The sequence below is a fragment of the Peromyscus californicus genome, unplaced genomic scaffold, assembly GCF_007827085.1.
Source record: "Peromyscus californicus insignis strain IS unplaced genomic scaffold, ASM782708v3 Scaffold_5__1_contigs__length_169319896, whole genome shotgun sequence".
NCBI classification, from domain to species: domain Eukaryota; kingdom Metazoa; phylum Chordata; class Mammalia; order Rodentia; family Cricetidae; genus Peromyscus; species Peromyscus californicus.
In genome coordinates, this window is record NW_026294573.1 from 12931113 (window position 1) to 12946090 (window position 14978).

Consider the following 14978-nt stretch of genomic DNA (forward strand, 5'->3'; position numbering starts at 1 on the left):
CGTGTCGTGTGCAGGGTTTGGTAAAGGGCAGGACCAAGCGGAAACTATTATCGGGAATCTGGCAATCTCTGCTCCACTCCAGAAGGGCGGGGCTTGAAAGAGCTGAGGCTAGGCGTGGGGCAGGTTAAGGGGCGTGATCAGTCGGGTGTGGATGGACCCGGGGTCCGCGGGTTTTACCGACCCACGGTAGCGCTTTGGTGGACCGCTAAGAGCTCACTTGAACTTGATAGGTACGGCAGCGGGCCCATTCCACAGGAGCCAGACTAACAGACGCAGGGAGCAATTACCGTAGCAATCTTTTTTTCTTCGGTTTTTCAGATTCTCTGATGTAGCTCAGGCTGACCTCAAAATGACTATGCAGCCCCGGCTGGCCTTGAACTCGATATGCAGCTAAGGATGACATTGAACTCCGGAGTCTCTTGCTTCCACCTTTTCTGAGTGCTTGATGGCAATTTTTATTTTTTGAAAAATATTTATTTGGGGCTGGAGAGATGGCTCAGAGTTTGAGAACTGGATGCCCTTGCAAAGGACCCAGGTTAGGTTCAAAGCACCCGCATGATCCCTCACAACTGTCTGTAACTCCAGTTCTAGAGGATCTGATTTCCTCTTTTGGCTTCTGTGGGCACCAGGCACACGTGTGATGCACGTTCAGGCAAAATACTCTAACGCATAAAAAATAATAAAATAAAAAAAACTAAATAAGATTTATTTCACGTTATATGCATGACTGTGCACCACGTGCACGTTTGGTGCCCACAAAAGCCAGATGAGAGCGTCAGATCCCCTGGGAAACTCATGGTTGTGAGTCACCATGTGGGTGCTGGGAACCTAACTCGCATCCTTGCAAGAGCAGTGGGCACTCTTAACCGCTGAGCCATCTCTCCAGTTCCTTGACAATGGATGCTCACAGCGACCTTGTATACTGTACCTCCTCCTACGGCAGGTTGGCCAATGCCGGCGTCAGAGCCTGAACTCAACCATGTTTGCGGATCCTAGACCAGAGCTCAGCCTTCCTCCAAGTGGACGATGAAACCAGATGCATGGCCAGCATTTTCCAGTAGTTGAAAGGCCTTGGACCTGGGGGTCCCAAGAGCCCCTCGGGTGTGGACTCCGAGCTCTGCACTCCCGCCCCTACCCGCCCATAGAAGTTGGTCCTGCAGCTTCAACCCAGGAGACTCTGAACAGCTGTGCACTAGACAGACTCAGCTCCTGCGGTTCCAGCTAGGACCCTCTCTACTGTAGTCAGAGCCTCACCCGATCAGACTCATTGCTCCTCCTCTTCTATGCTCAGCACCTCCTCCTCTCCCAGGCTCCTTACCCCGCCCCCAGCCACCCAAGCTCAGCACCCCTGCCCCCTTCAGACCCCGCCCCCTAGGCTGAGCACCCCTCCAAGGCAGGCCCCGCCCTATCGAGGCTTAGCTCTCCGGTCCTTCCCCGGAGGCCCTGCCCCACCCAGGCAAGCTTCACGGCTCCGGGACTTAGCACACAGCCTCCTCCCAGGCAGGCCTGGTCCCACCCAGGTTTAGCGCAGGGCCCCTACAGTCGCCCCCCACCCTCCTCCATGCCTGATGGGTCTTCCACCTGCAGGGTGTGTGTGTGCTTGCTCTGGATCGGGGCCAGGTGAAGGGCACAGGCACCAGAGTGAAGTTGACAAAGTCACTCTGCTGGCTGCGGTATTCTAACTGGTATGGGAGGTGTGGCAAACCGTTGGAGGGAAGGCCTTCAAGGAACAATCCTTCTTTTCTCACCCCACCATTCAGGTACAAACCTATGCTCATACTAAGCTGCACTTGACCTGAGATTTGCTAGGTCATGGGCCCTAAGGGAAAACAGACCATTATTCTGCTTAATGAACATAGCAATAAAATGACTCCTAAAGACACACTGCTGTACCCACAGATCAGTACATTGCTCAACCCCAACCCTCATCAGAGGAGATTCTAGCAGTGGATGGGGATTAGCAGAGAGACCCACAGCTCTCTGAAAGACTTTGCAGCACAGCCCTAAATGGGAGATGTTTATCATACCCTCAGGCTCAGGGATCTGTTCCAGAGGGGGGTAGAGAGCGTAAGAGCCAGAGGTGGCAGACTGAATCCAAAGGAAACGGCATTTTTCAGACTCAACAGATGCAATGGTATATGCCACTGTATTTGGCATCATCTCTGGTTTTGTATGGCTTTTCTCCCGAGGGTTACTTAAGAGTCTGTGATCCAGGCAGTGATGGTGCAAGCCTTTAATCCCAGCACTCAGGAGGCAGAGGCAGGTGGATCTCTGTGAGCTCTAGGCCAGCCTGGTCTACAGAGAAAGTTCCAGGAAAGGTTCCAAAGCTACACAGAGAAACCCTGTCTCAAAAAAAAAAAAAAAAAAAAAAAAAGTCTGTGGATGGAGGACTGGATGGTAAATGGTTGGATGAATGGATGGATGACTAGATGGTGGGCAGCTTGGTAGATGGATGGATAAACTGGATGGGTGGATAAATGGTAGGTGGAGAGGTGGCTATATGGATGGATGAGTTGGTGGATGGATGAGTGTGGAGGTTAATCAATGGATGGATAGGTACTTGTTTGGACAGATAAGTGAATGTGTAGGTTAGTGAAGGAGTTGACCAATAGATGGGTAAACAAAGAAATAAATAATTGCATAGACATATGCAGAGGGCTAGAGAGGCCAGTGCATGGCTGGGCAGGAGGCATCACATAAGCAGCTGAACTGGACAGTCAGTAAATATCTTTAAGGGCATTAATGTGGTGGTATTGTGTTCCTCAAAACATTGTGCACCCTAATAAAGTTATCTGGGGTCAGAGAACAGAACAGCCACAATATTAAACATAGAGGTTAGGCAGTGGTAGCACACACCTTTAATCCTAGCATTTCAGTGGCCTGGATCTCTGTGAGTTCAAAGCCACACTGGAAACAGCCAGGCATGGTGACTCATGCTTTTAATCTCAGGAAGTGATGGCAGGAAGCAGGAAGGTATATAAGGCGTGAGGACCAGGAACTAAAGACTGGTTAAGCTTTTAGGCTTTTTTTTTTTTGAGCTGAGAACTGAACCTCAGGGCTCTACCACTGAGCTAAATCCCCAACCCCAAGCTTTTAGGCTTTTGAGCATCAGTTCAGTTGAGAGGCATCCAGTCTGAGGAAACAGGATCAGCTGAGGAATTGGCAAGGTGAGGTGGCTGTGGCTTGTTCTGCTTCTCTGATCTTCCAGTGTTGACCCGAATACCTGGCTCCGGGATTGTTTTATTAATAAGACCCTTTAAGATTCCTGCTACACATACAAGTGGGTAGGATGGGCACACAAATGGGTGGGAAGGGCAGATGGGTGGGTGGATGGACAGATGGGTGGGTGGATGTACGGATGGTTAAGCAGATGAAAGTATGGTTGGATGGTTGGTGAATATGAGGCTAGATGAGCAGGAAGGTTAATTTACCAGTTTCACTAGTGTTAATTGACTGTGCAAGACTCTGCAGTGGACACTGTGATGGGTATCCCACAGTGAACACACTAGATGAGGTCTATGTACTAATGGAGTCTGCTGACTAGCTGGGGAGACCGACGTCAAAGGAGCAGAGAGATGTCGATGTGAGTAGGTCCTACTGAAGAAAACCTTTGCAGGGACAGACAGACACTCTGTGGGAGTGACCATTAGCTGAGACCTAGAAGATAAAATGGATGACAGTGAAGGAGCCCTTCAGTGGTGGGGGTGGGGCAGTGTGCAAGGACAGGCTGCTGTAGAAAGCCACATGAGCTGTATGCTGTGGCTCCAGAGGGAGCCACTAACATTGACATTGTTACTTCAATTCCCTTTCTGCTTTTTCAGTTTTCCAACGCCAATTTATCCAAGCCTTACATAAAATTCCCTGTTAAAATAGTGGGTTTTGCTTTCTGAAAACACCAACCGTGGAATGGATTAGTGACAGATGGCTGGATAGACGGAGAGCTAGATTCATGCATTCATTCAACAACCACTTACTAAGAACCTTCTTCATGCTAAAGACTATTTTGGGCACCGTCGGTAAAGCAGTTGGCATGGCACACCAGGTCTCTGCTCTCAGGGAGCTCATTCTAGTGGCAGAAGACAGACAACTGGAATGATAAATGTTGTGACGAAGCTCAAGGGACGGGGCCTCTAGGGATCACATGGGTCAAGGAAGCCCTTAGGAAGGAAGGTGGTGTTAATGCTGACGCCTAAATCAACATCAAATCTGAGTGGAGAGAACCCCAGCAGAAAACAGCACCAAGGCACTGGGGGTAAGTGAATGTGTCTACTCACGGATCCAGTAGTGCCAGTCGGGGAGAACCGGTCAAAGCCAGATGGAACAAGGACTTGCAGGCTGCTGAGAGGGGTGTGGATGGATCATCAAGTGTGACCCATATGAGCATACACAGCAAGGTCATGAGCAGGATGCAACCATAGTTTTTTTTTTTTTTTAAATAATTTTATTATTATTTTATGTATACAGTATTTGGGCTTCATGTATGTCTGTGCACCATGTGTGTGCCTGGTGTCCTTAGAAACCAAATCCCCTTGAATTCGAGTTATATACAGTTGTGTACCTCATACATTCCTGGTGTCTGAAGAAGCCAGAAGAGGATGCTGGACCCCATGGAACTGGAGTTACAGACCCTTGTGATCCGCCATGTGGATGCTGGGAACCAACCTGAGTCCTTTGGTAGAGCAATGAGTGCTCTTACCTGCTGAGCCACCTAGAGAGGCTCCACCCCCGAGGTGACTCCACTCCTCCTCTACCTGCAGCATGTCCACAGGCTCAGTACCTAGCAGAACAGCGGTCCTCATGGCAAGGTCAGGATGGCCAAGAGCATCACTCAGCTGTGCTCCTGGGAAGGTGGGGCTCAAGGTAGACCAGGTCCCCCAGGACTAACCCCTCCAAGAAGTGGGAAAGGAGGTGTTGCAGCATTCTTAGGGAGAGAGACGGCTCAAGGGAGATGGTCCCTCGCTACTCCCGCCTCCTTGGTGGGGTGAAGGCCTCTCACCTGGAAGAAAATGCTGCCACTGGGAAATGGGACACAAGTGCCCCATGGTACCCAGAGACCCTGGTCATTCCTGGGGTTTTGTCTGCAGGTCATCATTGCCTCAGGCGGAAGAGGTGTGAAGGGATGGGTGACCAGAGAAGGCAGATCTGCAGAAGCCAGGAGCTGCTCGAGCAGCCCAGCTGGGCCACCCCTCCCTCTACTCACTGTCACTTATCTGCCAAAGACAGAATAAGGAAGGTCTCCTGGCAGACTTGAGTCCCTTCTTACTCCCCTCAGGCTCTCAGCCTAAGAGTCACCTCCACTGTAGGAATGGCCTCTGCACTGGTACAACAGTGGCGTGAACGTTTTGGAGTAACCAGGTAACCAACCGCTTTCTGACTGGGTTTGAGGTCTGCTCCAGAGGAGGAGGGAGGGATTCATGTCTGGTACTGTGAGCCTGGTCAAAGGCTCTGGAGGTCAGAGGCTCTCACGGGGAGCCTTATACTGTTGTTTTGTTAAGTGGACATGTTGTGGAACTTCCTTCTAAACATTTGTTTCTGCCCACAGATTAGCGCTGCTCTCAGCCTTCTGCAGTGGGTAGCGGTTAGTGCAGAGATGCACAACTAATCAAATGACAGAGAACAAGTGATGGCTGGATGCTCGGGACTGAATAGGACACATATACAGACCCTGCGCCCAGCCCCAGCCTCACGGAACAACACAGAAGTGGGGCCAGTAGGAGCCGAAGGATGGGAGGAGGGCTGTGAAATTCTGACTTCTGGGCATGGCTTGGCTGTTGCACTCAGGGACTCACTGTAACTATGGTTACCTGCACTAGCTCAAGCCAACGAAATCAGTGAACATTCCAGCAGGCATCACTGATTGGACTCAGTGGGTTACAAGAAAGAAAAGACATGAAGATGAGATGGGGATGTGTTGGGGGATGGTCAGGGGGAGTCAGGGACAGGTAAGATCAAGATACGTCGTATACGTTTACAGCATTGTCAATGAACAGAAGATATTCTAAGACAAAACCAAACAAGACCTCAGCAACAGTCAGTACTATTGCACCTTATCTTGGTGTTGGGAGGGTTGAACCTGGGTAGAGTGCATGCTGCTGTCACCTCCCCTGGAGAGCATGTCAGCTGAGCATGTGGTGACCACTGAAATATCCAGTGCCACTCAGTCTCCCTCCTCTTCCTGCTGGACCACCCTGAAGTAGGCCTCAGTTTCTTTCCCATACTTTTTTCTAGGAGTCGAGCACTCACTCCCCTGACATCCCAGCCCCCATCCTTTATCTCACCCCCTCAGTTTAGTCCTCTGTTGATTCGCCCGGACCCTTAGCCCCCGCTCCTAACTCTGCACACTCCTCTCTCCCCCTAGTCTGCACCTGGCATGTGAATGTTAGGACAGGCACAGGCTGGCCAGGTAGTAAGGTCTAGGGCCTGGACAGAAAACTCAGCCACCACCACCCCGCCCCAGGACTCAGCCATGGTCTCCTGTGGCCTACCCAGCACCCTCTGCGTGATCCGGTCCTGTATCCCAGTACCTTGCTGTGGATGTTCCCTGACATCCTAAGGCCAGGCTGCTCAACTGGCAAGAACCTGACCAGTGGCTCAGCATGGCCAAGGAGGGAGTGGAGACAGGAGAGGGAAGGAGCAGGGGCAGAGGAAGAAAAGGAGGAAGAGAGCAGGGGCGGGGAGGGAAGGGGAAGGAGGGAGGGAGCCCCCAGCAAGGTATCTCCCCTCCTGCAGGGTAGAAGCAAGATGGGTAAGGGAAGCTAGTGAGCAGCCTGACCCATCAGCACAAGGGTTGTTTGCATCTCTGAAACCTCCACTGCCTGTTCCCCTTTGGGCTCCGGCCTCATTGTATCTGTAGGATGTGAGGAGGCAAGAGAAGGGACCTAGGGAGTCCTGGGTCTGGGAGAAACAGTGGGGCTGGACCTGGCTGCACATACATCCGCACCCTCCAAGTCCAAGGGAAGACAGTCCCACCGCCTGCCGGCGCTCTCCAGAGCTCCAAAGCCCAATGGCCCAAGTTGTGAGGGGCCATTGGCTCCTTTTCCCCAGCTATTCCTTCTAAGTCCAGCTCAACCCCTGATCCCACCTGGGGTCTGATCACCACCTTTGGCTTCCAGGGGACCTCAGGAAATTTCAGGAACACGGGACATCTCAGAAGAAAGCTGTAGTTACCAAATGGAGAGAACCTGAGAGAGGTTCTGAGGGAGTGCTGTAAAATGGGGGAGGCGGAGCTGGGCAAGCCCAGAGGGGTTCCCATGGCACCTGACAAAGGACCTGGAGCCTTGGGGCTAGCATTTGCCATGCTGGGCTTCTGCCTCTCTCCCCCATCCTTCTTTTTGGAATGGAATTGCTGACTCGATGTCATTGTAAGTTAGATGTACATGACTGATTCTGGGACTGTTTGGACTACAGGGTCTCTTGAAACTAGACAAAATGCAGTTTTTCAGTAGGAGACAGCCGTGAGCCTATGGAGGCAAGGCACAGAATGTAACAGCCTGGGTCTGCACTGTCTCCCACAGGCCCAGCTCTCTGAACACCTCCTAAACAGATGTGCTGTTTTGGGACATTGTGAACCTTTGCATTAGAAGCCGAACTCTGGGTTTTTGTTTGTTTGTTTGAGACATGGTCTCACTATATAGCTCTGGTTGTCCTGGAACTCACTACATAGATAAGGCTAGCCTTGAACTCCCAGAGATCCACATGCCTCTGCCTCCAGACAAATCCTTCTTTGACCAAGTTGCTTCTGTCACTTTGTTATACAAATATAAAAGTTACTAAAAATCATTCGGGCAGTGGTGGTGCACACTTTTAATCCCAGCACTCGGGAGGCAGAGGCAGGTGAATCCCTGAGTTTGAAGCCAGCCTGGTCTACAGAGGGGAGTTCCAGGACAGCCAGAGAAACCTTGTCTCCAAAAACAACCAAACAAAAGCTACTAAAATCAGCCACATTAGCCTCCATTTGGTGTCTGTGACTGAGGGAGCTTGGATGACACAAAGCTGAATCTGCTCGCTGCTATGTCCAAAGTAGCCTGCCAAAATGGCAGTGCTGGTGACAGTGTCCTAAACAGAAGGTTTAACAGACACTCAAATTTGGGTCAACAGACACTCAAATTTGGGATTCCTCAGGAATCCCCTAAGTTGGGTTTCTGCTAACTAGGACCTCCCTTAATTTGCCCCAAAGGTCAACTACTTTGGGTATCTAGCTCCCAATTAATCTGAACAGCCTGTATCAGCTCAAAAATCCTACCCTGCTGTCACATACAATCTGCTTATTTTTCCAACATTTTGCTACTTTCTCTGCCTGCCCCCTCCACTGAGAGATAGCCTTGACATTCTGATCCCAGTAAACCTTTCTTTCTACCCATGAAGTGGTCTAGATCAGTGGTTTCACTGTGCCCTTGCTTATGCTCACCCTCCTCCCATACAGGACAGCTAGTTCAAGCTACCTCATATCCTATCCCCTACTCAGTAGGGAGGGTCCTTGGCCCTGCCCAGTGATGTTTTCCAACTCCTAGGCAAAGCCCTTGTCTGAGGGCCGATTTATAGCTTCATAGTAGTCAAGGTCAAGAGTCCCCAGAGAGCAGGGCTAGCTTCCTGAATATGCAGGTGAACCACTTCTCTCAGGCTCCCTTTTAATTCCATGTGACTGGGTGCTGGTCAATGCAGTGTGTCCACAGAAACCTCTGGTAGCCATACACTTATTCCAGGTCTGCTGACAGGATGCTAATAAACCGGGAACATGCGTCTGAGTAAGTGCAGGGAGCGAAAAACCACTCCTACAGAGTTCAGCCACTGAGATCTCAGAGTTTATCTGTTGGATCAAATGGTGTTACTTCAACCAGTAATGCTCCTGGTCGAAGTCAAGAGAGGTCCAGGGTCCTTCTGAGGTGCTCCCACCACCACCATACCCTCGGTGGATGCTGCAGAAGGGTGAGGGGCAGTGGGACTGGGAGACCTTTCGGCTCTGGAGCCTTGTGTCCAGATGAGGGCCAGGTGAGGGCCCTCCCCAGCCAGTCCTGAGGACTGTGTTCTTGCATCAGCCTTGGGCCCTAGGTCCCACCATCTGTCCTGGGTCACTCAAGATATGGGAGTGGGGATCATCAGTCTCTGTCCCTACTCGGGATGCCATTACCCTTCAGCCAGGAGCATTCTCTGGGGAGCTGGGGAGCAGGCCGGCTGCCACCTGGTCCTGGTGCCACAACTGTTCTGCAAGGCCATTGAGCACATGAGCAGTGTCAGCCAGCCCAGCCCGCCCGTCCAGTGTACGCCCATCTGCCAGCCGCCGCCCTGGTACACTCTTCACCCGTAACAAGGGCAGTTCCCAGGCTTGCCGGAAGGCTGTGAGGTCTCGCTCTGGCACGTCTGTGTGCATGTACTGGTCAAACCTGGGGGAGGGTTAAGGCTCCTAGCCAAGAGGCTCTGCTTACCACTCCATCAGACCCAGCCTTGGCCTCCTCTCTAGAGGCCACACCCAGGGGCTGGTGTAAGTCCTGGATATCCTTTAAGGAAAACCTATGGGTTGGACCTCACAGGATGACAGGTATCTCACCAAGAGTGCATCCTTGGGCTACTCAAAGGATACTTGGAGCCAATAACCATCTTAACGACCCCAGGAGCTTCGCTGGCTACGCGGGTCAACTGCCCAGGAAGGTCTTCGAAGGAGGCGCGGTCAGTGAAAGAAAAGAGGAACAGGAAGGCATCTGCATTCTCCTTGCAAGCCTGAGGACCGAGAGGCTGGCTTGTGGCACATAGACACGTCACCACATAAACCCATGGAACTACAAGAAGGATCAGTAGCATCCCTTCCTTCCACCGACTGAGAAACTGAGGCCCAGCGCAGAGAGTGGCTGGGACACAGTCCCCAATGCCAGTCAGAGCCCTGCAGCTCCGGACACCGCCCTCAGGTAACTAACGTTCAAGTCAGGCTCCTGTGGATGGGGCGGGTCTCTGACAGTCTCCACCCACAGCCCTCCTAGGCCCACCTGCCCAGCTCACCGGCAGCATGTGATCAAACTTCTTGAGGGCGGACTCCCCACAGTCCCAGAACTCGAAGCGGAACATGACCACACGGTCACTGGCCTTTAGCTTGGCTGGCCAAAACACCACAGTGGTCTGAATACCTGAGGAGAATTGGGATCAGCCATTCAGAAGTGGGATGGGGGGGCGTGGCTTGGAAGGGGTATGAAGAAGAGCTACATCTCCATCCCATGCGTCATCACTCTGAAGGCATGGTCTCTGACCTGGGAGAATCCTCAGATCATAAGGAACAGTGTTGCTTTGTAGGAGTCCTTGGTAGACCATGCCAAGTTGACCCACGCCACAAGAAAGAGGTCTCACTGCTTATATAGGGAGACCTCAAAGGTTCTGGGACATATGATGGATCAGAAAGAAACATAACGGGGGATGGGCTGGTCTTAAGCACCTACCTTTATACTAACTAGACACGAGACAGGGAGCTACCATTGTCTCTAGTACCAATCCAAACAACATGACTTCCCAAGATCACAGAGGAATTGGCATAATTATATTTATGCCATAATTAACCCCGGCTAATGCGGTCTGGGGCCAGGTTCTTGCCTCCATCTCATGGAAGGCCACCAAGGATAGGCTGAGGGTTAGATCCACTCACCAGTGGTCTCGTGGTGCACTACAGGCACTTCCAGGCCGGCCAGCTTCGCCACCAGTGCGGTCTTGCCCACACCACTCTTCCCGGACACAAAGATCTTGTAGCTGGCAGTATCAATGGCCACTGAAGGGGGTAGCACTGGCCGTTCAAGCAACCCTGTGGCAAGGAGGGAGCCAGGGAACTGGGGAGTTAGTTCTGCTCTTGCTCAGACCCTGGGAGAGATACCCTATATCTAAGCTAACTAGCCAGCCTGGTCCTCAGCCTGGTCCTCAGCTCAGCTCTACAGAGGCCAAGAATACACAGAGACAGCCTAGGATCTCATGGTTGATCTGTTCAAACTGTCAACTGCTCTAGATCTTTGCTGGGGGCCTGGATGACATACACTCCTCTGGGCACATTTTGCTGTAACACACAGACAAAACATTGGGTGTTTTGCTTGCATGTATATCATCTGTGTATCCTCTGTGTGCCGGTGTCTGCAGAGGCCAGAAGCAGGTGTTGGATTCCCTACAACTGGAGTTACAGACAGTTGTGAGCCACCAGGATGCGCTGGGAATCAAACCTGGGTCCTTGAGAAGAGCAGCCAGTGCTCTCAACTGCTGAGCCATCTCCAGCCCCTGATACCCCCCCTTTTTTTTTTTTTTTTTTGAGACAGGGTTTCTCTGTGTAGCCCTGGTTGTCCTGGAACTTGCTTTGTAGATGAGGCTGGCCTCGAACTCACAGAGATCTGCCTGCCTCTGCCTCCCAAATGCTGGGATTGAAGGTGTGTGCCTGGCTTTGAAATATTTTTTTTATTGATACTGCTATTATTCAATCTGGATTTCTCATACACAAAAACATGGTGTTTTACAATTTCTTCTTTAAGAGTGATATAAGCAAAAGTGTTTACAGCTACTAGAAATAAATCCCATAAAACCAATTCATTGAGAGCTTTATGAGTTCTTAAAACTTGCACACAGAGGTTGGAGAGATGGCTCAGTGGTTAAGCGCACCAGTTGCCCTTCCAGAGGACAGGAACTCCATTCCCAGCACCCACATGGTATTTCACAACCATCTGTAACTCCAGCCTCAGGGGATCTGTCCTCCTCTTCTAACCTCTGAGGGCACTGAATGCATGTGGGGCACATACCTACACCAGGTAAAACACCCATACACATAAAGAATATTTAATAATAAAAAACTTGCACATAAAAAGAAGTCAAAATGGTGCTATTCTGGAGTCTGATGATTTGAAGTCTGAGCTGTCTTTGTTCTTGTCTTCTTAGTGGTGCCAGGGACAGAACAGCCCCCGGCATGCTAGGTGACAGCTCTACCATATATCCCAACCCCCATGAGACAGAATCGTGCTGTGTTGCCCAGGCAAGCCCTGAATTTGTGATCCTCCTGCCTCAGCCTCTCCAGTAGCTTTGGTCTGAAGCTTGATGGTGGATGGTGCTGGACTCTAAAATCAGATGCTATGCCTCTTGTCCTTGCTTGGGTAATCTGGCTTAATCCTGGGCACACCAATGTCTGACCTTAGACAGCAAGACACTGAAGGGGTCTCCTTTGCTTATTAGGGTGTGACCCTAAACAAGTCTCTTAAATGTGCTGTTAAAAATGTTGAATAGGCCCGGCCTGGTGGCGCACGCCTTTAGTCCCAGCACCCAGGAGGTGGATCTCTCAGTTAGAGGCCAGCCTGGTCTACAGAGTGAGTTCCAGGACAGCCAGGGGCTACATAGAGAAACCCTGTCTCAAAAAAAAACCCCAAAAAACCAAAAACCCACCCACCTGCCTCCCAAGAAAGAAAGAAAGAAAGAAAGAAAGGAAGGAAGGAAGGAAGGAAGGAAGAAAGAAAGAGAAGGAAGTTGAATGGTGGCATAGGCCTTTAATCCCAGCACTTGGAAGACAGGGGCAGGTGGATCTCTGTGAGTTCAAGGCCAGCCTGGTCTACATAAAGAGTTCTGGCTACATAGTGAAACCCTGTCTAAAAAAGGACTGCACCGGGGACCACTGTGCAAAGCGCCCCGCAGAGGGCGTGGCCCCAGGTGAGGAGGGCTCAGCCCACGTCTCTGGTGACAGTTGCTGTTGGCAGCAGTGGGCTGTTTCCATGGTCCTGGCTCTGTTGGTGGAATTAGTTCTAAGGACATTTGGGGGAGGGGGCCTAGAGAGATGGCACCCAGGGGACCTCGATGGTGAGGACTGCCGTGGGGCAGGTCCCACTGTCCTGTTTCTGCCGCAGTGTCAAGAGTGCACGTGTGGCATGCGGCGTGTGTTCAGGGGAGGCACTTACCAAATTCCCGCCGGCGATTCTTGCGCAGGATGCAGGCTAAGTACTCCTTGCCCTCGACGGTCTCATGCCAGTCTGGGACAATCACCGAACCGTGCACGGGAGGTCTGGCCATGGTTGAAGCTGTAGGTTGAGGTTAGGATGTAGCAGAATACTGGGAGCAGAAGTGGAGAGAGGGGTAACGACTACCCCAAGCTGGCCCCGTAGTTCCTCTCAATCTCCCTCTGGCTCTCCCTTGGAGCCTGGCTCCCCACCCGAAGGTGCATTTCCATAGCCCCACACCCCCACATCGCTCTCTGGGGAAATAGCCCATCCTTGTCCTGGGAAGGTATTTCCACAATCCTCTTCTGCCTTATCGCCTTTCCAGGGTCTCACAGCCACGTTTCACCTCTGCCTCCTAGACTCTGACTCCCGGGAACACCAACCTCACAGTCCGTGCAAGCAGGCTGGCAGGAGGAAGGATTATCCCTTTAAAAGCCCGCCCTGTGTTCTTGCCCTGCCCGCAGAGCCTGCTTCCGCCAGGCCTAGGCGCAGCCGCGAAGCGCATGTGCAGAATGTTGCCATGGCGACGCAGGGGGAGGAAGGGCTCCTGAATTCAGGCCGGTCTTTGTGGGTTCTGCAAGGTCTGCAGTTCCTTCCCTCAGCTGGATGTCTTTGGCTTTACCAGTTTGGGCTCAGATTTTCCTCTCAAACGTGATCATCTTCCCCAGGAAGGAGGCTTCCTCAGTTCGCTGTACCTCGGTTTCCTCTTCATTTTTTTTTTTTTTTTTTAATAAAGACTGTCTCACTATGTATCCCTGGCTGAGCTGGAACTTCCTATGCAGACAAGACTGGCCTCGAACTCACAGAGATCCTCCTGCTTCTGTCTCTCTAGTGCTGGGATTAAAGGTGTGCACCACCACGCCTCCCGCCTCCCCCACATACCGTTCTTTACAACAGTGTCTGGGTAGCACAGCTCAGCAGATTTAGTTATTATGTTGATGTTATTAATGTCACGGCCCCATCAATCCTGCTCAGCAGGTCCAGCATCAAACACCTCTGGATTGAGAAGTCAAGGGACTTTGTAAGAGGTCTGAATAAAGAGTCACTTGTTTACTAATTGATTTATTCATTCCTTTCATTCAACAGGGACCAAGCCCCAACTGTGTGCTCAGCATCAAGTTGGTGCTGGGGGAGCAAGGGTGAGCCACAGTCTTGCCCCGGGACTGGATGCTCCAGCCTGGGCCTGTGAGCAACCCAGAAGTTGGCTGCTCAGTAAATGCCTGTGGGCTGGACAGGACATAGGGGCCACCCCTGAGAGGTGTCTATTACGTTTATTCTGTACCAGCATCTTGTACAGTGACTTCAAGTAGGGCCAGCCACTGCCTTGCCATGAATGAGTTAAGGGGGCTTTGTGAGGGCTGCTGCACCGGAGTCTATGGACATTCATCTCCATATAAACAGCGTTATGTCTTTTCTATTACAGATGAAGAAACTCAGAGGAATGACATGACTTGTCTGAGGTTACACCCGACACACAGCTAGTCAGTGGAAAAACAGACTCAGAGGCCTGGGTTACCTGACTCTAAGAACACATGTATCTATTCAGGCAGATTGGGTTTTGGGTATTCAGCACTTCACCCTAGCACCTGGGAGGGGCTAGTGAGGCTAGGAAGAGGGCTGCATACCCTCAAGAGGCAGAGGGGTTTGTGTCTCATTGGGTAGGGAAGGGAGGAGGGTGCAAGAGAGGGCGTTTCCCTCACTGGCTTATGTGGCATCGAGGCAGAAGTACCAGAGGAAACCATTTATACAGGACTCTGTGGTGGCTGGAATCCGTTGCTCACGCTCCTGGGTTCCTTCTATAGTGCTCAGGGGTCTGCACAGTCAGGCTCATCTATAACTGTGCACAGCTCTCTCCACAGGCCAGGAGTGCTCAGATCTGAATTGTCTTTGGGCTTCTAGACTTCACAGGCAACCTTGCCCAGGTCTGGCTTGTGGGAGGCTCCATGAGGGGATGAGAAAATGCAGCACCTTGGCCGAGTGAGCTGGTGTTAACCTGGGGGTGGGGCAGCTGGTTAGACGTCATCCTGGGCACAGACAGGGAGGTTGGTG

At 51.6% G+C, this 14978-nt stretch overlaps 1 protein-coding gene across 2 annotated transcripts; it reads right to left on the minus strand.

Annotated features, from left to right (window-relative positions):
• Positions 1 to 8788: 8788 nt before the first annotated feature.
• Cplane2 (ciliogenesis and planar polarity effector complex subunit 2) lies at positions 8789 to 13444 on the minus strand. Of its 2 annotated transcripts, none has more exons than XM_052718801.1 (6): positions 13313 to 13444; positions 12891 to 13041; positions 10625 to 10777; positions 9991 to 10115; positions 9578 to 9714; positions 8789 to 9380 (listed from the first exon to the last, which is right to left on the minus strand). In XM_052718801.1, exons 2-6 carry the CDS (start codon positions 13000 to 13002, stop codon positions 9131 to 9133), a joined length of 777 nt encoding a protein of 258 aa, XP_052574761.1. In that variant the 5' UTR covers positions 13003 to 13041; positions 13313 to 13444; the 3' UTR covers positions 8789 to 9130. The 2 variants fall into 2 exon arrangements, with proteins under 2 accessions (XP_052574761.1, XP_052574762.1); XM_052718802.1 differs by having other exon boundaries at positions 12891 to 13010; positions 13313 to 13443.
• Between the last annotated feature and the right edge of the window lie 1534 nt (positions 13445 to 14978).

Excerpts from the sequence above, each read along its gene's own strand:
- Cplane2 (XM_052718801.1), bottom strand. The coding sequence starts at position 13,002 with ATGGCCAGACCTCCCGTGCACGGTTCGGTGATTGTCCCAGACTGGCAT. Across the intron at positions 10,778-12,890 it reads GAATCGCCGGCGGGAATTTG|GGTTGCTTGAACGGCCAGTG; the intron begins GTAAGTGCCTCC and ends TCCTTGCCACAG. Across the intron at positions 9,381-9,577 it reads AAGATGGTTATTGGCTCCAA|GTTTGACCAGTACATGCACA; the intron begins GTATCCTTTGAG and ends ACCCTCCCCCAG.